The sequence below is a fragment of the Megalops cyprinoides genome, chromosome 24, assembly GCF_013368585.1.
Source record: "Megalops cyprinoides isolate fMegCyp1 chromosome 24, fMegCyp1.pri, whole genome shotgun sequence".
In the NCBI taxonomy this organism is placed as follows: domain Eukaryota; kingdom Metazoa; phylum Chordata; class Actinopteri; order Elopiformes; family Megalopidae; genus Megalops; species Megalops cyprinoides.
In genome coordinates, this window is record NC_050606.1 from 24,183,274 (window position 1) to 24,208,863 (window position 25,590).

At 44.0% G+C, this 25,590-nt stretch overlaps 1 protein-coding gene across 2 annotated transcripts; it reads left to right on the plus strand.

The window, feature by feature from the left end:
- Nucleotides 1-548: 548 nt before the first annotated feature.
- LOC118770937 (protein AF-10-like) lies at nt 549-25,016 on the plus strand. Of its 2 annotated transcripts, XM_036518727.1 has the most exons (8): nt 549-963; nt 3,386-3,465; nt 9,200-9,325; nt 10,659-10,713; nt 14,007-14,116; nt 18,570-18,673; nt 19,671-19,764; nt 24,730-25,016. In XM_036518727.1, the coding sequence occupies exons 1-8, from the start codon at nt 801-803 to the stop codon at nt 24,910-24,912; spliced, it is 915 nt and encodes a 304-aa protein (XP_036374620.1). In that variant the 5' UTR covers nt 549-800; the 3' UTR covers nt 24,913-25,016. The 2 variants fall into 2 exon arrangements, with proteins under 2 accessions (XP_036374620.1, XP_036374621.1); XM_036518728.1 differs by lacking the exon at nt 9,200-9,325.
- The last annotated feature ends 574 nt before the right edge of the window (nt 25,017-25,590 follow it).

Consider the following 25,590-nt stretch of genomic DNA (forward strand, 5'->3'; position numbering starts at 1 on the left):
TCGTTAATTTTGATCCTCAACTTTGTGCCTTCTAGCTAAGTAACGTTACCTATTCATACGAAAAATATCCATGCCAAAAATAAAGTATAAGCATTAGCAGCAAGCCTTTCCCCCGTTTAGACAATTTAATGTTACTTTCCTAACGTTTAACTTCAATTTACCTTCCTGATAATGACACATATCGATGAAAATAACATTAAGCTCTTAAACTGCAAACATTAATCAACAGACACAACCAAAAAAGCCACATGTAACCACTTAAAATGTCACTAGCCAACGATGAACTCGCCAACTAGTACCGTACTTTCCTTTTCATAAGGAATAACATTTCATTCTTACGCTCACGACGGTAAACAGACTAACATATTTGCGTATAAATACCGACAGAGGATTTAGAAGAGTATAAAGAAGGAAACATATGTGGTCAAAAAGCTCAGCATCCACCCACCTAGCGTTTAACCAAACGCAGATCGGAAGGAAACTGTGGGGCCAAAATGGCGTCCTATTTTCCTGACTGCCTCAAGAGAGCTTAAAGTAACCAACCATCCCCATCCTTGGTACGCCCGTCAACTGGTGCGCATGCATGCCAGACTGTCTACTGTCTGTGTAGTGGTGTGCTCGTCTTCTGCTTGATTGGAGAGAATGAAATAATGCGTTGATAGTACGGGGAAGTCACCACGACCGCAGAAAATGGCTTTTTTACAAAGAGGAACCTAACGCAGTTCAACAGAGAAAGGAAAAGAAAGCATGTAAAAACATTTGGTTCCCCTTGTCTCTACATGTTTTCTTTTCCTCATTAGATGGTATTCAGCGAGCCGTCTCTGCCAGAGGAAGAGGACTACTTGGCGAATAATATGAAGGAGATGATCGGGGGCTGTTGCGTTTGCTCAGATGAGAGAGGCTGGGCGGAAAATCCTCTGGTTTACTGTGACGGGCATGGTTGTAATGTCGCTGTTCATCAAGGTAATGATTGTATCTAGGCTTACCTTGCCAACTCTTTTATGTGCTAGGTGCCAGCTCTCATGCTGTTATGTAGTTATCCTGTTAACTGCATGACTTGTTTGCTAACGCTGATAGAGGGAGAGTTTTTACGCCACTTGGTGATCATTTGACTGAGGAACCTAACAAACTTATTTTAAGTCCCCCCTTAACTACCTACGTTTTTTTTTTTTACTAGCGAGGCCAACTAGCTGAAGTATCATTTACGTTCCTGTAGCTTCGTGATTCGCAAACGTTTTCATAGGGGGGAATACGACGGGAAAGATTGAGGGCAGGACGGTAGAAGCTAGCTAGCTAGAGCTATTAATTTAGCAAGAATAACGTCATGTGACAGTGATTGGAAGGGTTAGCTACCTAGCAAGGTTGCAAGCTCTTTAATTAACTGCAACTTAGGCATTGCTCTCCATTGGCCAGCGTCTCCTGTCAAAACTGCCGCTTCTCGGCCACGTGTCATCGGGTTTTAAAGAAAAAAGCTAGCCATGCAACCAGGGTGTCCTGAATCGGGGTAATAAACGGCTACCTAGCGGACTAATTTTATCGTACAAGTTGTCAGCTGTCTGTACCATCAGATAGCTATCCATCTGCATGTCTGAACAACTAGTTAATCATTTTATGTTTACCTCATGCTTGTTAAAATATAGTTAGCTGGCTAGTTGGCTAGCTACCTAGGATAAAGCAGTTTTCGTGTAGGGACAAAGCGAACTTGTTAAACACCTGCTTTTTGTGGCTAAAAGTCAAATCCAATCCTTGCCAACAAATTATTTTAGCTGGTATCCATAAAAACAGTCTGCACACTTCCCCCATTATTATTATATATTTTTACAATAATATCACAAAGCTGTATATATTTCGTACCTCATTTTATGATGTCATCTATAATTAAACTGCTTCTTTTATCATAGCAGATAAACATTTAGTGACAACAAGTATTATTGTCATATAGCTGTTTGGTTGAGATGATAAGCCTCCACAATCTTTTATGGAGGGTGCTCGACGGGATGAAGTCATGACTCCTTTTAAGGGCATATAGTGAGTAATGCACTGGCAAATCCATTAATCCTTTAAGGGGAAATGATGCACATAAAAAGGCTGGAAAATAAGTATAATTGAAATTTGATTTCTTCCTAATTTACTTGCATTGTAAGCAAGTACAGATAAGGAAACACTTCTATTCCAGTGTTAATTGTCAATTCAACACACCACCGACTATTATGAACCAATCAGAGATGTTATCTTGCATGCCTTTTAATAATATCATGAAGTGCTTTTGTTGGAATAAAACAAAATATTACTGAAAAATGCAAATTACTGCACATTATTGTTGCATTTGACAGGAGAAGTAACAGACAGATAGTTCAAGTATGCCTGTGGGCTTGTCCACAATTCAAGCAAATTTATGAATTGGGACTTTTTTCTTCACTGCTAGCTTTCAGCTCTGCTATTACAATTACAAAAGCAAGTTAAACCAGAGAGTTGCCCAAGCATGTGGCATGCATTCACTTGTGGAGCAGTTGTTGTTGGTTTGGTGTTGGTCTTTATTTTATTTTATGTAGTATTGCAATGTGTTTTGTATTCTGTGATATAGTGACTGATGGATGGTAGTATACCTGGCTTCCATTAGCTAGTCAGGTTTCAGAAGCCAACTTGTGGTAGGGCTTGAATAGTGTTACGCTCACACTCACTGGTCTGGGAGTGTTGTCAGCCTGGTCTGACACTGTTACTCATTCAACTTGAACACAATACACTTATCTTCTATTGTGCTGGAAGTCACTCTGGATAAGAGTGAAATGAATGTAATGTAATGTTTCTTTAGGCAGGAGGTGTGTGCTGTGTTCTGCAGTAGGTAGCTAGAGCTTGTTCACTTTCTAATCTTCTGCAAGATGAAATTTCTCTGTGAGCCTTACAATGGCAGGTGTTGTCCCTTCTTTGTAGCTCTGACCTTTGGGAAAGGTGTGATATTTATCCTTTCAGAACTGCTCCTTTTCAGAACAGAACTGCTAAAACCCAAGCTTACTTGGTCGTTCTCTTTTAAAGTTGCAAATGCACTTTACACTGCTGATAAGGAACTGATCCTCCTCTATAGTTTTAGCAAAGACCAAAACTGTACTTTGTAAAAAAAAACAAACAAAAAAAAAAAAAAACAAAAGACCGAGTTATGCCATTAACTCGTTTGAACACTCACAAATCAACCCTGGTGTGGTATTGCTTGGGACTCACATTGAGTGCAGAAGTAGCTTGCTGTTTCCACTGTGACTGAAGGCTGAAAGGAAAAAAAAACCTAGTGAGGCACAGAGTGCAAACGTTTTGTTCACTGCAGATGTTTTGTTGGTCTGTGCTGGTCCATGCTGTCATGTCTGTGCTGATGTGAATTTTATCCTGATTGCAGCATGTTATGGCATAGTGCAAGTTCCCACTGGCCCCTGGTTTTGCAGAAAATGTGAATCCCAGCAGAGAGCAGCTAGGGTGGTAAGTGAACATTAACTTACATTTTTGTGGTAAATGCAAAGGATCCTTTTGTGTTCTGTTAGAGCTGTAATCATTTTGTGTAGTTGTTAGCCTTCCCACAAGTGGATAAATTGTGGTCATTTTTATTCATATTGAAGCATGTAAATTCATGAAACAGAAAATGAAAAGTGAATGAAGAATGATCAGTCACATAATGTATTGTTGCAATAGAATGAGATGGCAGATGTGACAGTGTGTATTAGTGCATTTACTTCATTTGCCACCTTGACAAAGTACCCTTTTATTGCCTGTACCAAAGGCATATCCTGCCAAAAGTGCTCAGACCCCTCCACAACGCTTCCTTAACCAAATCACGAATCATTACTGTCACTTGCAAATTCCATCTTTTTTGTCCAATCAGCAACCACTGTAGCCATTTATAAGAGCATTACTTTTTCTATGATCAAATTTCCATTTCTGATGAGGTCACAGGGTCAGTCACTTCTTTACTTTGACAGTAATCAGTTAATTTACATCTGTTTCTGTTCACACAGGAGAACTCGATTCTGTTAGTGTTCACACAGAAGATCTCAATTCTGTATGTGATCACACAGGAGTCATGTCCTGGAGGCATGTGACAGATGCTAGCTGTTTGAGGGGTTGATTTCAAAAAGCGTAGCTGTAGGTACAGTCAGTTGCTGCCTGTTGCTCGGAGCATGATGTGAATACACTTTTACAGAAGTGGGAGTGCAAATAGAAATTAATTAGATGTAAATAGAAATGAGATTAGCAGAAATTTATTTTAATTTATTAGTGATTTTATTTTAAAGGTCACTATCCAAATTCTTTCAGCCAAATTACATGCTAAATAAGTAATGAAAATTCATTCCTAGTTAGGGAATTTGGATGTAGCCTAAGAATGGGAACCCTGTGGGAGTCTTTGAGACTCTCAGCTTTGTGAATCAACTGCCGTACAGAGTCAGAGTCCCACCCATGGAACTGGAAGCCAGAGCAAAGACTATGGAATTCTTGGTCCACCAACATTTGCAGTGCATCACTTCTCCAGAAAAAGGAGAACTATGCAGTTTTGCACTGCTGCTTTGGCGCAGGAAAAAGAAACTGCATTTGGAGTGATCAGATCAGCTGGAAGGCACAGCCAATCAGCTGAGGTGTGAGTTTCTTGAAAAAGACTGCAGACCGCCTGAAGTGTTTACGTACTTGCTTGTCAAGCCTGTGCCCATGGTGTCTCAGGATCCCTTTCTTTTGGCATCCCAATGTGTGCATTTAAGTAGACCTTGTTTGCAAATTTTAAGGGTGTTTCATTCAGCTGCAACAACACTGAAACATTCCAGAAATGGTGTTGAATTTCACTGTATGAATTAGGGGTGCAATGAATAATCGATGCAGTCGACTAAAATTGATGACAAAATTAGTTGTCAATGAATTTAATTGTCAGTTAGTTGGTAGCGTCATCGCGTGTGTTTCTCGTGCTAACTCGGAATGCTCAGACATGTAGCCTAAGCCAGCGTTTCCCAACCCTGCTCCTGAAGGCACACCGTCCTGCATATCTTCTATCTATCCCTGCTCTACCTACCTGACTGAACTCATCAGTGGCACTTTTGATTGGCTGAGCACACCTGATTTAGTCAAGCAGGAAGGATACATAGAAGATATGCAGGACAGTGTGCCTCCAGGAGCAGGGTTGGGAAACACAGGCCTAAGCTACATTGCTTTACTAGAGTTAACAATAGAGATGGCAACACCTTCACAACCAAAGACCTCAAAAGTGTGGCAGCATTTCACTCTTAAACCTTTTGCACGTAACTTATTTTATGCTAGGTACCACACGTGTTACGTTATATGGTTCGTTATTTTAGCGTTATTAAGCTTATCATAGTTTTCACCGCCGCATTTGCTATATTTTTTGAATATTTTTTAAATCGCTCAAAGCTATAATTAGCTAGAATTTTTCCAATCTTGTATTCTAATCACAGTGGTGCTAGCATATGCGCTAAATGGCTAATCACACCGGTGTGACTGTATGCACGAAAGGGTTAACTCTGCCAAGAAGTTATGCTTGAGCATCTGAAGTGGTGGCACGTTGGCTGTCTGGATGATGAAGACTCATCTTGTTGGGTTAGTTAGCTAGCTACCATAGCTAATGTTATTGTTAAAAGCCATGTTACTTCACGTTATGAGCTGTAACGTTTTCTATTTTGAAATACATTTTCTCTTGATCAATAAATTAATGACGTTGAACATACAGTGTAGCAAATAACCTATTATTCGCAATGATCCTGTTCACATTCCAAATGTGCCCTAACTTTACGACGTTAAACCAGAGCCCATCTGCTGTTTAGTTCTGCTTAAACGTTGCATTGTTGTCATGGCAATGTTTATAGCTGGAGATTGCTGCCGAGTGCACAAGTTTAGAGAACACCGGAGAATGTGATACTTTCTAAATCGCGAAAGATTTCTACAACTCGTGTCTAGGTGTGCGTGCCCAATGTGGGTTGCATTTGAATTAATTCGAACAAGTTATGGGTTTGTTGGATCTTGTAATGCTACCATGGATGACTTTCTTCAAAGGAAGCAGACTTGTACTCCCCAGCAAGCAACTGCGCTCACTGAATTAGTCCTAGTAACCGTTCATTAAAAGACGTATTTTTGAATAAAGTTCTCATCTTTATTGTCTTTATTGTTAGTTAGCATATGCCTTAAACAACCTCAAGCTAAATTTAAAAGCTGATAGATAAATAAGAGCCATTGAGTAGCCTAATTGTGCAATTCATAATCTGAATAGTTTAGATTATTCGACTATCAAAATAGTTGTTAGTTGCAGCCCTAGTATTAATGAACGTCTCTCACACACAGTGAAAAACAATGCGATTTAATTAGAAACAGTGAGAAACTATGACAAACAATTATGCATTTACATTTATTCATTTGCCAGACACTCTTTTTTGGAGCATCTTGCAATTTGAAACTGGATATCAAAGAACACACTAATCTGAATCGCCGTGATGTGCACTTGGTTATCATGTGTCACTCCTCAAGAGCTGACTACTTGTAAATAATAGGAACAGTCAGTGTGGAGGAGGACATTGTTTTTCAAAGATGCATTTTCATGGTTTCATGTGGTTGCTCTTGTTTTGTCACAAGCCATGCTGGCTTGATGACAGTGGAGTGAGTCTTAAAATGTGTTTCCAAATAACACCCTCCCCTTTCTTCCGAAAGTATGTACCTATGTGATGTCACGTGAAGTATAGACTTGCTCTCTACCCTCACTCACTTGTGAGTTGAAAAGCAGCCATGCATTCATAGCTTACTGAAACCTTGCTGTTTCTTTCTCTATATACATTTACATGGCATTTCAGCTTTGCCAAAAGACTGTAGCCTCAGTTGTAAGTGTGAAAGTCACAGTCTGAAGTTAAATGCCAGTTTTACAATGAACATTCCTGGCCCAGAGGAGAGCAACATGATCACACAGCCAGACGCACAATAGCCTGCACTTCCTCTCAGGTTGAGTGTAGAACTCTATAGCCATACTGTTGTAGCAAGTACGTGTGTCTGTGTCTGCATATGTGCATGTATGTATGGCCGTTTTCACATATGAATTCCGGACAATGTTCGGAGAATCGGGTCTGGACATTGTCCGGAGTTGCCCTTTCACACATGTAGCACACAAAAGGAGATTGCCCCTGTCAGACGCATTCTCAGCTACTGGAAATACTCCGTTTGGTTTAGGCGAGGGGTGGCGCCTGGGTAGAGCGTGCAGGAGGCAGGACATGACACAAAAAGTACACTGCAGAAATTGCAGTGGCTGTATCCGAAACCGCCTGCTGCATACTGTATACTGCATGCTATTTTTCAGTGTAGTACCCAGTATGCGACTATTAATCATTACATTTGTAGTATGTTACATTGTTGCGTGAAATCATTGCGAGTTTAGAAACGTCCAGATTTCCTCGTGGTATTTTGCAGTTAGACGCCACTTGCATTCTCATGAGTGAAAAGTATTGACAAGTTCACAAAAAGTATTTGTGAGTTGAAGTATTTTCAGGTTTTTCTTTTCAATGTCTTACCTTTCAGCGGTACGGGCACATAATGTGCAACGGAGGAGGAGAAGGTGAACATAGCTATTGTACTTTTGGGTAGCCTATGAAAAAAAAAATATCACACATAGCCACCCAAATGACCCATGCGACCGAAAGGTAGGCAGTTAGATGAAGGGAATCCATTTAAACTGTTACAAAAAAACATGGGCTTTTAGCAGAAAACTGTGAAACTGGCAGTGTAGCCTTCCTTGTCTGCCCCGTCCTAGTTTAACTATGAGCCATTGTTCTTTCTCCACAATAGGGAAATAGGGGTGTCACTCAGGAATATTCACCACATCACATCCCTCTATGTTAATGTAGGGTCAAAAACATGGCTTGCATTTCCCCAGACTTGTAAGAACAGTAATTACGGTAGAAGCTGGAGTTGATCATTTAGCTGAAATCTTGCTTCAGAGGCTAGAGGGTTTTGGAACAGGATTATTATGGAAGCTGTCAGGGTTGCGTTGCTGAAGGAATGGTCACAGTGTCTGAAGGGTCAGGGGCTGTCAAGAAACAGAAACAAGAAACAGCATTCATGTGGTTCAAACTTTTGCAGCTCGTTTCAGCAACACAGAATTCTCATGAGACTGCCTCCATTAAGGCTCACCCTGTCTCTCTGCGTAATTACGGTGACCCGTCCTAGGCCCAGTCATCCTGCCTGAAGTCATGACAGAACAGTGTTTCCCACAGGTCTGAAATATAATTGTGGCGGTAGCGGGGGGAAGGGGCCGGCGTTACCTGCCGGCACAAAAATGGTCTACTACATGTGACAAACAACAAATATGTGTGACCTTTAACACAATATTTTGATTTATTGAATATGTCTGTTAATTTCACATGTAATTATTGAGGCTTATGCATTTATTTATTGTCATTTCACACTAAATGCTAATGTTGTATAAGTTACCTGTGGTGCTGTGCGTCTCTCTTCCTCATGCTGTATTCTCTTAAAATATTTTTGAATACTCATGTCTGCTGAGTAAATGCATGAAAAATTAGTAGTCTAACCTTAGCTAAAGTTAGTCTGTGTTTTAACTGCCATAGCCTGAAGAGAAAACAAATTATAATCTTTCTTATCTTTAGCCAGGACCACTTTGCTGCATGTTGCGCAGTGGTCAAATTACGTGTGCCAAATGTGCCAAAGCTACTTCCAAAGTCAGAGAACAATTACACAATAAGGAGAAAAGGAGTTGCTTTATCTGGTCCGTGCTTGTAAAATATCCACTGTGTGTGTGTCTTCTAACGTAATACCAGAGAACATCTCTCTCTCTGTTTGTCTGCAGAGCATGTGTGATTGTCAGTAGACCCTCCTCACGATAGCAGAACAAACAGGTACAGGAGGGGTAGAGGGGTAGGGAGATTGTCCACTAGTTAATCGATCGTGGATGGCATTCTCTTGGACACATAAAAAAAAAAAATGCTAAAACGGGTCACCAACTATACTTTGGTGGCCGTTAATATACCGGGGCAGCCCACCCAAGTAAAGTCAATGTTGGGAAACACTGCAGAAATGTGACGACATCCCCATGGGGACAGGTTAAGCCTGTGGGTCAGGTGTGACTGAGAGAGCGGTTGGCTTACTAAATGGAAGTCCTCCTGTTTGTTCCATGTGCTCCCTGCCATCCCTGCGTGTGCCATGTGCCCTCTTTGCACTAAAGATTAAGGGCAGGAAGGGGCGAAAGGCCAGTCAGCAGCTCCCGGACGGAGGAGGAAGATCCACTGCCCACCGCAAAGTTGCCAAGGAAGAGGGACATGCCAAAAGTTTAAAAAAGGTCAATACATGGGTATGTGGCCTGTCCCTCTGCACACACACTCTTCTTATCTGCCTCCCCCCCCCCGAGATCGAACACATGCTGGTACAGCTCTTTCGCTCTACTTTAATTTGAATGTCTTTCTAGTGAAAGCATGTGCAAATGTGAGGTTTGTTTTACAGTTGTCAGATGCTCTCATCCAGAGCGCCTAACACACCAAAATGCATTACATTACATTTTAATCATTTAGCAAACCCTCTTATCCAGAGTGACTTACATAGCTTACAGTTTTTACATGTTATCCATTTATATAGCTGGATGCTTATTGTGGCAATTGTGGGTTAAGCACCTTGCCCAAGGGTATGGCAGCAGTGCTCCAGCGGGGAATCAAACTAGTAACGCTTTGGTTTTGTGCCCTGCTCCTTGACTCTGTGCTACACAGCCACCCAAAAGAGAATACAGCAAGGCTGCAGAAAAGACTCAAGGACAGTAACTCTGAGCGACGTCTTTAACAATGAGGCTCTGCGTAGATGTAGATGGTCTTGTACGTTTTGATTAGTTTGACTTAGTTTTCATGTGCACTTCTCATTGAAGAGATTTCTATCAGTTACACTGTAACCTTGCCCATGTCTGTCATGTAGGACCTTTGGATGTTTGTGACTGGCTAGTTTGTGAAGTGTGCATGGCTGTTGTACAGCAGCACTCCACACACCAGCCTCCGCTGCTCCCCTGACGGGGTTGGAAGTGGACCTCATTAAATGGGAGTATTTCACCATGTTAGAAAGTACAAATTCCTGCCTGGTGAGTGGGATCATGGAAGGCCAGGTCGTGCTATTGAACCAGTTTTCCCCATAATTATGAAGCATCCACAACTGACTCAGAACTGTAGAGTCATTGGCCTAATCTAGTTTCTTGTTTTCTTGCAATGCAAACAACAAATCTGAACTGCTTCATTCCAAATACACCTAAACTTTAGACCTAGCAGCAGGATGTGGATTTGAAAGGGCTAAGATTGATGTACCACTGCGTCTTTGGTAGCGGTCAGTTTGAAATGGTATGGATAGTAGAAGCTGCTGCTTTCACCCCACCATGCTCCTTCTCTCTGTCTCTCTCTCTGTTGTCTCTCTGCTGTGCTCCTGAGATTCCCATCCTGCAAGCCTGGCCACTCCCCCTCTGCTCTTTCCACACCCCTACCCCACCCATGCCCTGATTGGCAGCTGCTCAAATGTAGCCATCCATGGATTTGGAGGCATCCTGGCCCTGGAGGTGAAGAGGAGCCGTGTCAGCCTCCTGTTGATTGGGTTTGACCCCTGCGCTGGGGTGGAGGGTGTGCGAAGTCTCAGCCTTGTCTCTCTTCCTTCTGCAGAGGTGTGAGCTGTGTCCCCACAAGGATGGTGCCCTCAAGAAGACTGACAATGGCGGTAAGGGGCTCTCTCCTTCTCCTCTCTCACACCCTCCTCTGTGACATATCTTTCTGGAGGCCCAGGGATCCACTGAGCTATGCCTGTGTCTCAAACCAATACAGCATCCCTGTGAATGATGTAGTGCTCTTACTCCTACAGTAAGAGGCTGGCTTATGAGTAAGAGGCTGCCTACAGGCTGGCTTATGATGCTTAGATTGCTTAATTTTTCATTTCACTCATGGCATGCTTTGGAGCTGGTGATGACCTGTAAATATGATAAGAAAGAAGTGTGAGATTGTACTTGTCTGAACAGGTATGTGATTTTGGAATTTGACTCTTAGGGTGTAAAATTTTGAGGAGGTGTTTGTGAGTTAGCAGGAGGGCTTGCATTTAGAAATGGAAATTAACACAAAGGCATGAACAAGAAACACTAGGGGCAGGACTCGTAACCGAAAGGTTGCCGGTTCAATCCCCGCTGGGACACTGCTGCTGTACCCTTGGGCAAGGTACTTAACTCACAATTGCCTCAGTAAATATCTGGCCGTATAAATGGATAACATTGTAAAGAACTATAACCTATGTAAGTCGCTTTGGATAAAAGCGTCTGCCAAATGAATAAATGTAAATGGAAATGTAAACCATCAATTGTAGTCATATTTGTAACCACACACCCTGCACACATAGGCCCAGATGTCATAGGGTGGGGGCACCATGCTTCCCTGCCTTTGTGGTTTTTCCTTTGCCCTGTGACACATTGAACCACCAGGGTGGCTGCTGCTTATTCTGCTGTATTGGTGGGATGCTTGCCATTCGCTTATACTTGCTTGGGGTATGCTGTGAAGGAGTGGTGAGACTCACTATGCTGGTGTTGGTGTGTGCTGAGACCTGTAGTGCTGGTGTTGGTGTGTGCTGATGCTTGTTGTGCTGGTGTTGGTATGTGCTGAGGCTCCTTATGCTGGTGTTGGTGTGAGCTGAGGCTCCTTATGCTGGTGTTGGGGTGTGCTGACGCTTGTTGTGCTGGTGTTGGTGTGTGCTGAGGCTCCTTCTGCTGGTGTTGGTGTGAGCTGAGGCTCCTTATGCTGGTGTTGGGGTGTGCTGAGGCCCGTTGTGCTTGGGGTGTGTGCTGACAGTCTCGTCCCATCAGTGGGGTGGGTTCACTTGGAGGACATGGCATTTGCCATAAAGAGGGCCAGAGGAGTAAGGTTCCCTTTACAGTGGAATTCCGCATATAGTATCGTATATGTGCCACAGCGCATTCTGAGAGACGGCTGTGAGAGAGACTGCAGATTGTGCTCAGAAAGGTTCTGCTGTCTCATGTCTGTGATGTATGCATTTAGGGGTGGAGTGATATGTGTTGGTTTGGACTGTAAACTATGGATTGTCAGACTATAAAATGTTTAGATGATTGCCATTCATCAGACCAAATACAGAGTCCAGGTCGTACATTGAAGGCAGTTTTGATTAGGCACTCTGAAGGTATATATTGCAAAATACCTGAGATTGAGACGCACTGAATATTCTTTGTGTTTACTGAAGAATAAATATCCATTACTACCTTGTGCTTTGTACCCTGAAGGTGCCCAGTGCCCACTCCATTGGGCCTCCATTTTGGGCCCATTCCAGTTTTGGAATTTGACTGTTTTAGGGTAGAAAATTGTGAGGAGGTGTGATGTAGAGCAGTAATTTGAACATGCCTGAACTCTAGTAGAAGTTCATCTCACGCATCGGCTGTTCAGCACTGCACCTCTTTTGTAGTTAGCCGTTTTTTATGGCTCCAGTTTTATTGCCAGCTGTGGTCTGTGTCTCCTCAGACACAAGTCAAAGACAGTTCATCTCAGAGTTCATCTAGAGACCTAGTTATTGATATACCAAAGGCTAGGTGAGTATATGGTGGGGACCATCTTGTAATGGGGTTCACAGAGTTGAGCTCTCCCTGCCCCCTAATCCTAGTTTTATGTGCGTGACACAGGAATCTCACAGGCATCAGCATGATATTAAAAGCTTCCCCACTGTCTTCTCAGCTGTAGTTCAGAATTTAAAACCTCTGCTGTTAGAGGGGAGGCAGGCTAGACCCACCACCCTGAGCTTTATATGGAGGGTGGAGCGCAATCTCCCTGGCTCAGAGCAGCTGAGATAGCAGAGTCCCTGTACCCATCTCCCTGTCTCAGTTCTGCTTGACTTACTGCTCTGTCATGGCTTTAGCTGTATGTATGGTTAGCTACCTGGCTACCCGCTTTTTACTTTGTTGTCATGATTGTGAGTCTGTATTCTGCATTTGCGTGTGTTTGAGTTGATGTGAATGTCTCTGTGTGTGTTTCTCAGGTTGAGTGATCTGTGTGTGTGTGTGTGTGTGTGTTTTCCTCATGTTGGCTTGATCTGTGTGTGTGTTTCTCAGGCTTGGCTGGTTGTGTGTGTGTGTGTGTGTGTGTGTGTGTGTGTGTGTGTGTGTGTGTGACAGAGTGCTGTTACTGTCACGATGTGTGTGTGTGAAGGGTGACGATTCAAAGGGTAGCGTTTCGATTGCAAAACGATTCTCGATGCATCATGATGCATCTTGTCCTCCATGTTTTCAAAAGTCATATCAAGTCATATAACATAAAAATCTTTTTCAAGTAAGATTATCACAAGGTATATGTAAATAGTAACACAAAACATTTTTGTTTTTAGTGTATTGTGAATATATAGTAAAAAATAATGGCTTTATAGTTACTTAGTAATAATTTAGTTACTTAGCCTACTTTATTTACAATATTAGCATTATTAAGCTTCACATATTTTTCAGTTACCATTTGCTATATTTTTAACGTTAAATCGCTGTTTCCTCAAAGCTAAAATTAGCTAGAATTTTTCCAATCTAGTGTTCTAATCACACCAGTTTTAGCATACGTGCTAAACGGCACACCGGTGTGACCGTATGCACGAAAGGGTTAATTACAGTTTTTAAAAATTGAATATTTTCTTTTTCTTTGATGCAGAATCATTCACTTTTTCAAGTTTCTCAAGTAAGGCTGGTATGTGTGTTTCTCAGGTCAGGCTGGTCCTTGTGTGTGTTTCTCAGGCTGGCCTGATCTGTATGTGTGTGTGTGTTTCTTAGTTTGGCTGATGTGTGTGTGTGTGCAAGTTGTTCAAGTTAGGCTGGTGTGTGTGTTTCTCAGCTAGGTGTGATCTGTGTGTGTGTTTGTGTGTTTGTATCTCAGGTTAGCCTGATTTGTGTTTGTGAGTGCGTGTGTGTGTGTCTGTGTGTCTCAGGCTGGGCTGATATATGTGTGTGTATTTCCCAGGTTTGGCTGATCCCCTTGTGTGTTTCTCAGGTTGGGCACATGTCGTCTGTGCGCTCTACATCCCAGAGGTGGAGTTTGCCAATGTGTCCACCATGGAGCCCATTGTGCTGCAGTCTGTCCCCCATGAACGCTACAACAAGGTAACCCCCCCACCGCCTTTGCTACATGGCACAGTGTGGTCAGCCACAGGTCAGCTGCTTTGTCCTGGTCATGTTGAGGAAAATGAAATGGAATAGGGTCACCCTGACAGAGATTATAACACTTTAAAAAGATAATTTCTTAACTGTTCAGCCCTGCCATGTACACTATATGGCCAAAAGTATGTGGACACCCCTCCTAATATTTGAGTTCAGGTGTTTCAGCCACACTGATTAACAGTAGGGATGCACGATGATATCAGCACGATATCGGTATCAGCCGATAAAAACTTAAGAAGTTAATTATCAGCATGGGCAGATATGAAAATTTATGCCGATGTGCCTGGCCGATAAGGTGACACGTTAACTGTGAGCACGCGATGACGCTAAATGTTTATTATGAGCGCCTGCAACAAGCTTCAACATGTCAGCTGTATGGAAGTATGTTGAAGTATCTGAAACAGATAACAAAATTGCTATTTGCAATGCTTATAAAGCACCAGTGATGTGAGAAAGGGTAAAAATAAATAGCTAAGTTTCTCACTCTGGGAGGATGCTAGCTGTGTGCTGCTAAGCATTTCTCTGCTTCTGGAGGGGTGTGAGACAATTTTTAAATAATAAAATCTGAAATCAATATATCAAATAACAAGTTACTCCCATCCCCACTAGTAGAAGGAATCAACAAAATAACCAACCCAAAGAAAATTCTTTCCAAATGATATAAACTAATCCACCGTAGACTCAACAATTTCCATCCCAGTCAAAGCCTGGGAAAAAGGCTTATCATTCATTCCCGACACCGAATTCCGGACCCAAATCTGCAGGAACACATTCACAATGACTAACAATACTAACCTACAACTAATACAGTACAAGGTAATCCACAGAGCACATATCACCCAGCACAAGATGTATAAGATGGGACTCACAGACTCTGACACATGCTCACACTGCACATTAAACACCCCAGATAATTATCTCCACTCCACCTGACTACCCATCAACTCAACGTTTCTGGCAAGAAGTCACTAACAGATTCTGTTATTATGAGCTCATCGCCTTAACTATCACCAAGAAAACTATCCTACTAAACTGGAAAACTAGAAATACATTAAACATCACACAATGGTTAAACCTCCTCAAAGAATACATATCCATGGAACAAATTACATTCCAGTACCCAACCCCACACTTTGAAAAACTTTATCATCTCATTAGACTTGCCTGTTAATAAACCCCAACAACACCAATACACACACACACACACACACACACACACACACACACACACACACACACACACACACACTCACATATCACACACCATCACCAAAATCTTATTCTCTTCTTTTCACCTTACTGTCTGATCTCATACCACCTACATCAGCACCTAAACTCCCCCATCAAGTTTCATACAACCCATTATATACAATGTTTGGTCTTGTCATGCCAGTCTGTTTGGTCTGTCTGTCCATCCCTTTCTTTGGTGTTTGTTTTTTGTTTATTATTGTTCCTTTTATTTTTTCCCCCTTGTATTCTTGTCTGTCATTTCCCCGCTGTATTTGTGCATTGTACATGTTTTAAAACTTAATAAAAGCAAGAAAAACAAAAAAGGGGGGAAAGGGAAAAAAAAAAAAAACGCGGCTCCGTAAGGAGAGAATGCGATCTGAAATCAAATGAGACAGCCCGCGATCGCCAAGCTTGTGCTTTGGGACTCGGATGGAGGTCCTAATGGTTTCGACCGACCCACTAGTAGGTTTTTCACCCTTGGGAGGATGCTAGCTGTGTGCTGCTTTTGTCTGCTTCTGGAGGGGGCGTGAGAAAAAATTTAAATAACGTGGCTCCAGAAGCAGAGACAGCAATGGGAAATAAAACAAGACAACCCGCGACCTGCTTTGGGACTCGAACAGAGGGTGTAATTTTTGTGTTTGTACACTTACACAATGACACTGGACAGCGAATAACGTTGTAATTCGCTGTCCAGTGTAACTTTATTGTGTCTCTGCCCATTCAAAATAAATATTGTGGCTCCATAAGGAGAGAATGCAATGGAAAATAAGACAGCCCGCGATCGCCGAACTTGTGCTTTGGGAATTGAAGGGAGGGCCTAATGGTTTCGACTGACCCCTGGGAGGATGTGAGGATGCTAGTTGTGTGCTGCTAAGGTTCTCTCTGCGTCCAGAGGGGAGTAAATTACGTGCCATCTATATATGTAAATATATATATGTATGGGCATCGGCAATCGAGCAAAATGAGTTTGAAAATGTCGGCATATCGCATATCTGCAAAAATCCAATATTGTGCATCCCTAGTTAACAGGTGCATAAAATCAAGCACATAGCCATGCAATCTCCATAGACAAACCTTGGAAGTAGAATGGGTTGTACTAGAGAGCTCAGTGACTTTAAACGTGGCACTATCATAGGATACCATCTTTGCCACAAGTCAGTTTGTGAAATTTCTGCCCTGCTAGATGTGCCCCGGTCAACTGTAAGTGCTATTATTGTCAAGTGGAAGCATCTAGGAGCAACAGCAGCTCAGCCACGAAGCGGTAGACCATGCGAAATTACAGAGCGTGGCCGCCGAGTGCTAAAACCACCTATCCTCTGTTGAATCACTCACTACAGAGTTCCAGACTGTCTCTGGCTGCAACATCAGCACAAGAACTGTGCGTCGGGAGCTTCATGAATTGGGTTTCCATGGCTGAGCAGCTGTACACAAGCCCAACATCACTATGCGCAATGCCAAATGGTGAATGGTAAATAGACTGCATTTCTATAGCACTTTTCTACTCATTTGAGTACTCAAAGCACTTTACAAGTTTATGCCTCACATCTACCTACCAGTGACAGAGGCTGCCATACAAGGTACCAACTGGCCACTGGGAGCAGTTTGGGGTTCAATGTCTTGCTCAAGGACACTCTGACATTTTGCCAGGAGGAGCCAGATTCAAACCAGGGACCTTCCAATCCCCAGTCGACTGTTGTACCTCCTGAGCCACTGTTGCCCCGCACGACGGCTGGAGTGGTGCAAAGCACGCTGCCACTGGACTCTGGAGCAGTAGAAACACGTTCTCTGGAGTGATGAATCACGCTTCACTCTCTGGCAGTCTGATGGACGAATCTGGGTTTGGCGGATACCAGGACAGTGCTACCTACCGGAATGCACAGTGCCTACTGTGTAGTTTGGTGAAGGAGGGATAATGGTCTGGGGCTGTTTTTCAGGGTTCGGGCTAGGCCCCTTAGTTCCAGTAAAGGGTAACATTAATGGTACAGCAGACAAAGACATTTTAGACAATTGTATGCTTCCAACTTTGTGGCAACAGTTTGGGGAAGGACCTTTCCTGTTCCAGCATGACTGTGCACCTGTGCACAAAGCAACGTCCATAAAGACATGGTTTGACGAGTTTGGTGTGGAGGAACTCCAGTGGCCTGCACAGAGCCCTGACCTCAACCCCACTGAACACCTTTGGGATGAATTAGAACACTGATTGCGAGCCAATCCCTTCTCGTCCAACATCAGTTCCTGACCTCACAAATGCTTTTTTGGCTGAATGGGCACAAATTCCCACAGACACACTCCAAAATCTTGTGGAAAGCCTTCCCAGAAGAGTGGAGTCTGTTATACCTGCAAAGGGGAGGCAATTCCATATTAATGCCCATGGTTTTGGAATGGGGTGTCCAATAAGCTCCTATAGGTGTGACGGTCAAGTGTCCACATACTTTTGGCCATATAGTGTAGCTCTTCACTGTGAAGCACCTAACCACTGAAGACGATTCTTTTCACACAACATGAACCCCAACTGTAAGTCAAAGGTCTAAGGTCTCAATTATGAGAATCGGTAATATTGCCTCTTCAAAGGTGTGTTTATTTGAATTCACATAAGGATGAAACAAACTTATAATTACTGCCTGAAGGTGTGTAAAATATGAGCTTCTGCAAATGAAGTGATTCCTTCATGTCTCCTGGAAATGTAGTCATTTTTATTGTATGGACTCTCTCCTGGTGCTGGGAGTGGATGGCACAGAACATGCCATGTCTGTTTTGGGTTATTCCACCTGCCCCACTGTGTGAAATGAGAGAATTGGTACACATGTTTGATAAAGCATAAATGCAAAGGCACTGCCATTCTGCATTTGAGTTGCACATCACATATGACCTGGGACGGAGTGGTGATCTCATGTTTAGGTTGTTTGTGAGAGCTCTCTGTTATTTGGGAGGGATGTTACTGGTCAGATGAGGGGGTCCCTTGCATCATTAGGGATGGCTGCGTCGTGCAAATCTGTAGGTGGAGATTTCAAGCATCATTAACACGGTCAGCCTGAAAGCTTTGAATAGCTGTGATTCGCCTGTGTGTGTATGTCTGCACATGTATCTACTATGCACAGTGTGCATATGGTATGTGTGTGTTCAATCTGCTACTCAATAGCTGAGTGTGCATATCTCTGTTCTGTAGACCTGCTACATCTGTGAGGAGCAGGGCCGTGAAAGCAAGGCTGCTACAGGGGCCTGTATGACCTGCAACAAACATGGTTGCCGGCAAGCCTTCCACGTCACCTGGTGAGTCTGCCACACAAACCACTCAAATAGCACAGAGTATTGGCCAGCCCTAGCCAGGGGCATCCAAGTTGCTTAAAGATAAAGCTGAAGCATATATTCACACTCATGCATGCACTCACTCACTCATTCACACTCTCACTCCCTCTATCATTCACTTGACTCACTCAGTTACTCATTCATACTCACTTGCTCTCTCTCACACTCTTGCTCACACATTCACTCACCCACACTCACTCAATCAGTCACTCGCTTGCTCACTCACACACACTTACTCACTCACTCCCTTGATCACTTGTTGAATCTCTCACTTACTCAACTCACTCACTCAATCTTTGACTCACTCACTTATTCACACCCTTGCTCACTCTCTCACTCATTCACTCATACTCTTACTCAATTACTCACTTACTCATTTGTAGCCTCCCTTATTCACTCAACTCAGTCACTCACTCGTTGACTTCACTTGCTTCCCCACTAACACGATCAGTTCGTCACTGACAGCTCATCAGATCCCACAGTGTTCAGATGCCGAGATGGTTGTAACTATGTAACTTCCCCGGTATGGTATACAGTGAGATAGGGTTTGATAAGGTAATGGTACAGTAAGCCCTGACAAAGTGGGCACAAGGCTATGAAAGGTTCCTGTTTAATCAGTGAAAACATGGTCATCCTTTTTGCAGTTGGCTTGTTCTTTCACATAGGACTAAAATAAGATCAGTCATCTTGGAAGCCAGTATTATGGAATAGGGTTTCATGGGAATTTCACAAAAGTCTCAAAGGTAAATGCAATCAAGGGGAAAAAAACCATGTGGTCAGTGTGCATTACCCAGCTTAGCTCCACCTCCAACACAAAATTCAGTGTTTTTTTAACTGACTTTCAAAATAAAGAATATCTGAATTCAGTATAAAGTGATCTGTGGTCACGGTAATGTGTCAGTCCCTACCTGTACCTAATTGCCTGTGTGGTTTGTAAGCTCTCCCTCTCTCTGGTCTGCAGTGCTCAGTTTGCTGGTTTTCTGTGTGAAGAGCAGGGCTCGGATGCAGACAACGTCAAATACTGTGGATACTGCAAGTACCATTACAGCAAACTGGTAAGCACCATTCTCTCTCCACAGGCCTCATACATTTGTTTGTTCCACTTCAATCCCCACCCCCTTTCCTCCTCAATCCCCACCTGCTAGCGCCTGCTACTTGCATTACTTAAGGCTTCTTTACTTGTAGTATTGCGATATGTTATTGTGATCTAGTGACTGTATGATATATGGTAGTGTAGTATTCCTGGGGACCAGGAACGGGAGCATCTGTGGAACAGAGACAGATTTGGGCTAATGCACACACAGCCAACCCAGAGGTGTAGGGGTGTAGGGGCACTTTAATCAGACCCTGACACTGACAACACAGGGGCCTAGAATTGTTCAGAGATTTCTCATGGGTTACTCATGGTAGTTTCATTTATCCCCCACTTATCCAGACCAGTTCATATTTGCAGCACTTGGGTGGCAACCATGACTGGCCTGTACTCACTTAAGTGAGTTCATGTTAATGTTCAAGATGGCAGCGCGTGCAGACGCAGCGGCTCCTCTCTGTCCCGATAGAACAGCGTTTTCGTGTTTATTCTCGTGCAAAGAGGCGTGTTTTTGTCAGCGTATGTTATGATTGTTCAACACAAGGCGAACTTACAACCGGAAGGATTTGCTAGTCATCGGCAGATCTGGAATCTGGAAATTAAACACCACATATTCTGAGGAGCTCCAGAGACATGGTTTACTCTGCTGGCCTACCACACCACCGGCCTCGACTGCGACTCCCCACCCGGAGAGGAGGTGTCGCAAGCGGTGTGAGAGAAAGCAGAAGAGGGGCAAGCGCATAGGTACCCGAGTCAGGCTAGCAGCTAGCCCATACAAACCGACTATTCCAGCCATCCTCCTCGCCAACGTACGCTCTTTAGACAATAAAATGGACCACATACGGCTTCTGAGATCTTCGCAGCGAGCCGTGAGAGAGTGCTGTGTTTTTGTATTCACTGAAACGTGGCTCAACAACAGCATACCAGACTCCACCATTCAACTTGACCAGCTAACATGCTATCGAGCGGACAGAGCCCTGGTTGAGAACGGTAAGACCCGCGGTGGCGGGGTCTGTGGTTACATCAGTGAAGCATGGTGTCGTGATGCCACAGTGGTCTGCAGACATTGTTCACCCCTGGCGGAGTTTATGATTATCAAGTACCGTCCATTCTACTTGCCGAGGGAATTCACAGCCATCCTGCTAGTGGCTGTTTACATTCCCCCTAGCTCTAACAACAGCGACAAGAACGGGGCAATCGGTGAGCTCTACCAGGCTATCAGCAATCAACAGACAGCCCACCCAGAGGGATTTCTCATCTTAGCTGGAGATTTCAATCATGCAGACCTTAAGACTGTGTTTCCAAATATACATCAACACATTAACTTTCCAACACGGGGAAATAACACTTTGGACCTGGTCTACACAACACATAAAGGAGCATATAGAGCCTCACCCCTCCCCCACCTTGGCCTCTCTGACCACATCACTGTTATGCTAATGCCAGCATACCGACCACGGGTGAAAGTCACCAAACCGGTTCAGAGGCAGATCAGAGTGTGGCCGGAGGGCACCTCCTCAGCCCTGCAGGACTGCTTTGCCACCACAGACTGGGACATGTTCAGACAGGCAGCCACCTACAACCAACACATCAACGTTGAGGAGTACACAGAGACAGTTACAGCCTACATCACCAAATGCATTGATGATGTCCCTGAAACCAAAACCATCACCACCCGGGAACCAGACGCCATGGCTGACAGGAGAGGTCCACAGGCTATTGAGGGCCCGAAATGCTGCCTTCAGAGCCGGTGATGATGCTGCACTGAAAACAGCCAGAGCCAACCTGTCCCGTGGCATCAGGAAAGCCAAAAAGCAGTTCACACAGAAGTTAGCACAGAACTTCAGTGACAGCAGAGACACAAGGAGCCTGTGGCAGGGGATCCAGACCATCACAGACTATAAGCCCCCACCACGGACCTATGACAGCAACATCCCTCTGCTTAACAACCTCAATAACTTCTTCGCGCGCTTTGAAGCAGACAACTCCTCACCTGCTCACAAATCACCACCCCTTCCTGATGACCAGGTCTTGTGCCTATCTCCAGCCAGCGTGAAGAGCTCTCTCTCCAGAATCAATGCCCGCAAAGCTGCTGGGCCCGACAACATACCTGGCCGTGTGCTGAAGGACTGTGCAGAGGAGCTCAAAGATGTCTTTACAGACATCTTCAACACCTCCCTGAGCCAGGCAGTTGTCCCTATCTGCTTCAAAGCAACCACAATAATACCTGTGCCAAAGAATCCATCTCCATCCAGCTTCAATGACTACCGCCCTGTTGCACTGACACCCATCTTAATGAAGTGCTTCGAACGGTTAGTCATGCAGCACATCAGATCCATCCTCCCTCCCTCCCTGGACCCATTCCAGTTTGCATGTCGAGCCAACCGGTCCACAGATGACGCAATCTCCACTGCTATACACTCAGCCCTCACCCATCTGGAAAAGAAGGACTCATATGTGAGAATGCTGTTCATCGACTTCAGCTCAGCATTCAACACAGTCATCCCCATGCAGTTAATTCAGAAACTGGATCACCTGGGCCTTAGCACTTCACTATGCAACTGGTTACTGGACTTCCTCACTGGAAGACCACAGGCAGTTCGGGTTGGCAACCACACATCCAGCAACATCATACTGAACACTGGAGCCCCTCAGGGATGTGTGCTTAGCCCCCTTCTCTTTACGCTGCTGACCCATGACTGCACACCAAAGTACAGCTCCAACATCTTCATCAAATTTGCGGATGACACAACTGTGGTGGGTCTCATCACCAACAAAGATGAGGCTAACTACAGGACAGAGGTGAGCCAACTTGCCAAGTGGTGCGGCGACAACAATCTCTCCCTGAATGTGATGAAAACAAAGGAGATGGTTGTCGAGTTCAGGAGAGAGCACACCCAGCATCATTCTCTGACCATCAATGGTGCAGCTGTGGAGAGGGTGAGTAGCACCAAGTTTCTGGGTGTGCACATAACAGAAGACCTCTTCTGGTCAAACAACACCACATCACTGGCCAAGAAAGCTCCGCAACGCCTCTACTTCCTCCACAAACTGAAGAGAGCCAGAGCCCCAGTTCCTATCATGTGCTCCTTCTACCGTGGCACCATTGAGAGCATCCTTACCAGCTGCATCACTGTGTGGTTTGGGAGCTGCACCACCACCAACAGGAGAACCCTGCAGCGCATAGTAGATGCAGCAGAAAAGATCTCTGGTGCCTCACTCCCCTCCCCCCTGGACATCTACAACACACGCCTAGCCCGTAAAGCACAGAGCATTGCTGCTGACCCCACTCATCCTTCACACACGCTCTTCAGTCCCCTCCCATTGGGGAGGAGATTCAGAAGCCTCCTGGCCCCTACCTCAAGGTTGAGGGACAGCTTCATCCACCAGGCTGTTAGGAAGTTGAACTCTCTTCCCTCCCTCAGCCATTGTTTTCTGTGAAAATTCTTGTTGTTGTCTCTTAGGAGAGAACATTGTCACTTGGCACACGGATCTCAGAATAGCATGTGCAAGCTTAATAAGTTGAGTTACTGTTTACTGTTACTGTTATTTACTCACAAAAGTAATGAATGCAACACATGAAATGCAAATCTTTCACATCCTTCAAAGAAACAACCACAGAAGGTCAGGTGTGTTGGCAGCTATGGACTGAGAGGTAATGTCCCCTGGAAAAAAGGCGTCTCCAGCTCCCCATGTAGCAGGGGAGAAAACAGCACCGCCACTCTGTAAGTGTTAAAGGTAATACCCAAGGCAGCTTAGTTTGATCATGGGAGCACTCGTCTGCTTGTCGTAAGACCCGAAATGGCTCAGTTTGCGGTTGGAGGGGTGTTCTTACCCCCTTAGGTGAGTGAGTGACATGCATTTTAGTCATGGTGTCCTCTTTGTTCTTTAAGTCAGGGATTTCTCTCTTGCCAGGAGGTATCAGACAAGAGTATTTTAGTATGGAATAGTATCTCTGAATTATGATTTCATAATAAAATCCAGTGGGTCCAGTCCAATGCAGGAGTGTCACTGAGTCAGTAAAGGGCTCAGGGAGATCTAAATAGTATGGAGAAACGAAATGCTTTTGCCAAAAGCATCTACTGTTCAAACATTCGGCATACCCCAACCTATCCAACATGCTTACCATTGAAGCCTTGGCTAAGTCATCAGTCATCATGTCTGAATCAGTGACCAGATTCTGCTGCATGTTGGGTAATCTGCCCAAGACAAGATGAGCAGGGCTTATTAGAGGGAAGCATCCAGGAGAACAGCTCAGGTGATGGAAATGGAGAGGCTAACCCTGATTCATTGAACTCTCCACATTTCCCAGCATGCCTTGTGCAGCCCAGGGTCTGAATGCAGTGTCAACAGGGGTGATTTGCATTAGTAAATGCCCCATCACCCCCTCTTCTACATTCCTAGAAAAGACTAAAAGACTAACGTTATGGCAGCATACCTAGGGGACGGGAGGCAAGGGATCGGCATAATCATGAGGGCGACCCCAAGGCAGTCAACACCAGATCATGGTGCAGAGTGCCTGATCCATGCCAGAACCAGGGCGTCTCCCTCAGCTGAAGGATTTACTGTATAGATATGTTTTGAGCCTAGACTTAGGCCGAGAGAGACTGCTCCCCAAACCTCAGTGGGTAAGCTGTTCCACAGGATAGGAAAATATGTGTAAAATACTTCTGCCCTTATACTTTTAAGTAATATCTTTTTGATGTGCTCTCAGATATTTTTTGTGCAAAATGCAATATCTGACACATTTTTAACAAAACACACTATATCCATTGAGCTGACATGGAAATTCAAATAAGATCCTGCGTCAGGCATGAGATTCAACTTGTCTGGCATAATATAGCTGTACAGTTAAAACATTTCACAGGAGGGTGGCGCTGTAGTGCAGGTGGAAGGCTGTCCTGACTGACCTGTGCTTCTTCCCCTACAGAGACGCAAAGAGAGGGACAAAAACAAAGCCAGACATAAGAGGACTGCAGAGTCCCCTGCTCTCTGTCCCAGCCTGACTGTCACCATAGAGAAGGTGAGCCACTTCGTCTCCTCTCTCCTTGGTCTTAACAAAAAAGAGAAATTTTGGCAGTGTGGTGTTGTGGTTAGAATGCTGGGCCTGTAAACTGAAGGGTGTGGTTTCCAGGTGATCAGTGAGGAAGTCACTGTGCTGCTGTTAAAATGGGTAATGGGTGTCCACCAAGCCAAGAAAGACTGCAGTATATTGAATAGGGCCCTCAGTGTTTGTCAACCAGGAGACCTGTTTAAAACCTGTATTTCAGTTATCCTCAGTTCACTGTAGACACTCAGTTATCAGTAGTGTGGAAACAATTGACAGTTGCCTGACTAATTATGCAATGATGATGATGATGATACTTTATTGTCAGACAAGTCTGAAATTTTTCTTGCATCACAGCAGCTCCATTTGCAACATCACAGAGAAGACAAGAATTAAGGCAATGAAACGATAGATACATACATTTAACATAACCATCACAAAGGACAATATTCAATGTACATTTGATCTGAGATTAAGCTCCTTGTTTAATTCTAGGATTGACTGATGCACAAAAGAGTGCTTTAGTCTAACTCTATTGAATATTGGAACCCTGTGTCTCTGGTTTGATGGTAACAATTTGTATTAACTTTTCAGGACATGGTTGGGGTCAGAGACAATGTTGTTGGCCAGCCTTAATATGTTGCTATGGTAGGCCGATTTGTAGAGTTTCTCAAGGGGTTGTCTTACAATCTTTGAGCAGATTTTTAGTTGGTGAAACAGTTTTGATTTTAAAGTAGTGGTAGT

Excerpts from the sequence above, each read along its gene's own strand:
- LOC118770937 (XM_036518727.1), top strand. The coding sequence starts at position 801 with ATGGTATTCAGCGAGCCGTCTCTGCCAGAGGAAGAGGACTACTTGGCG. Across the intron at positions 3,466-9,199 it reads AGCAGAGAGCAGCTAGGGTG|ATTAAGGGCAGGAAGGGGCG; the intron begins GTAAGTGAACAT and ends TTTGCACTAAAG. Across the intron at positions 14,117-18,569 it reads CCCATGAACGCTACAACAAG|ACCTGCTACATCTGTGAGGA; the intron begins GTAACCCCCCCA and ends TCTGTTCTGTAG.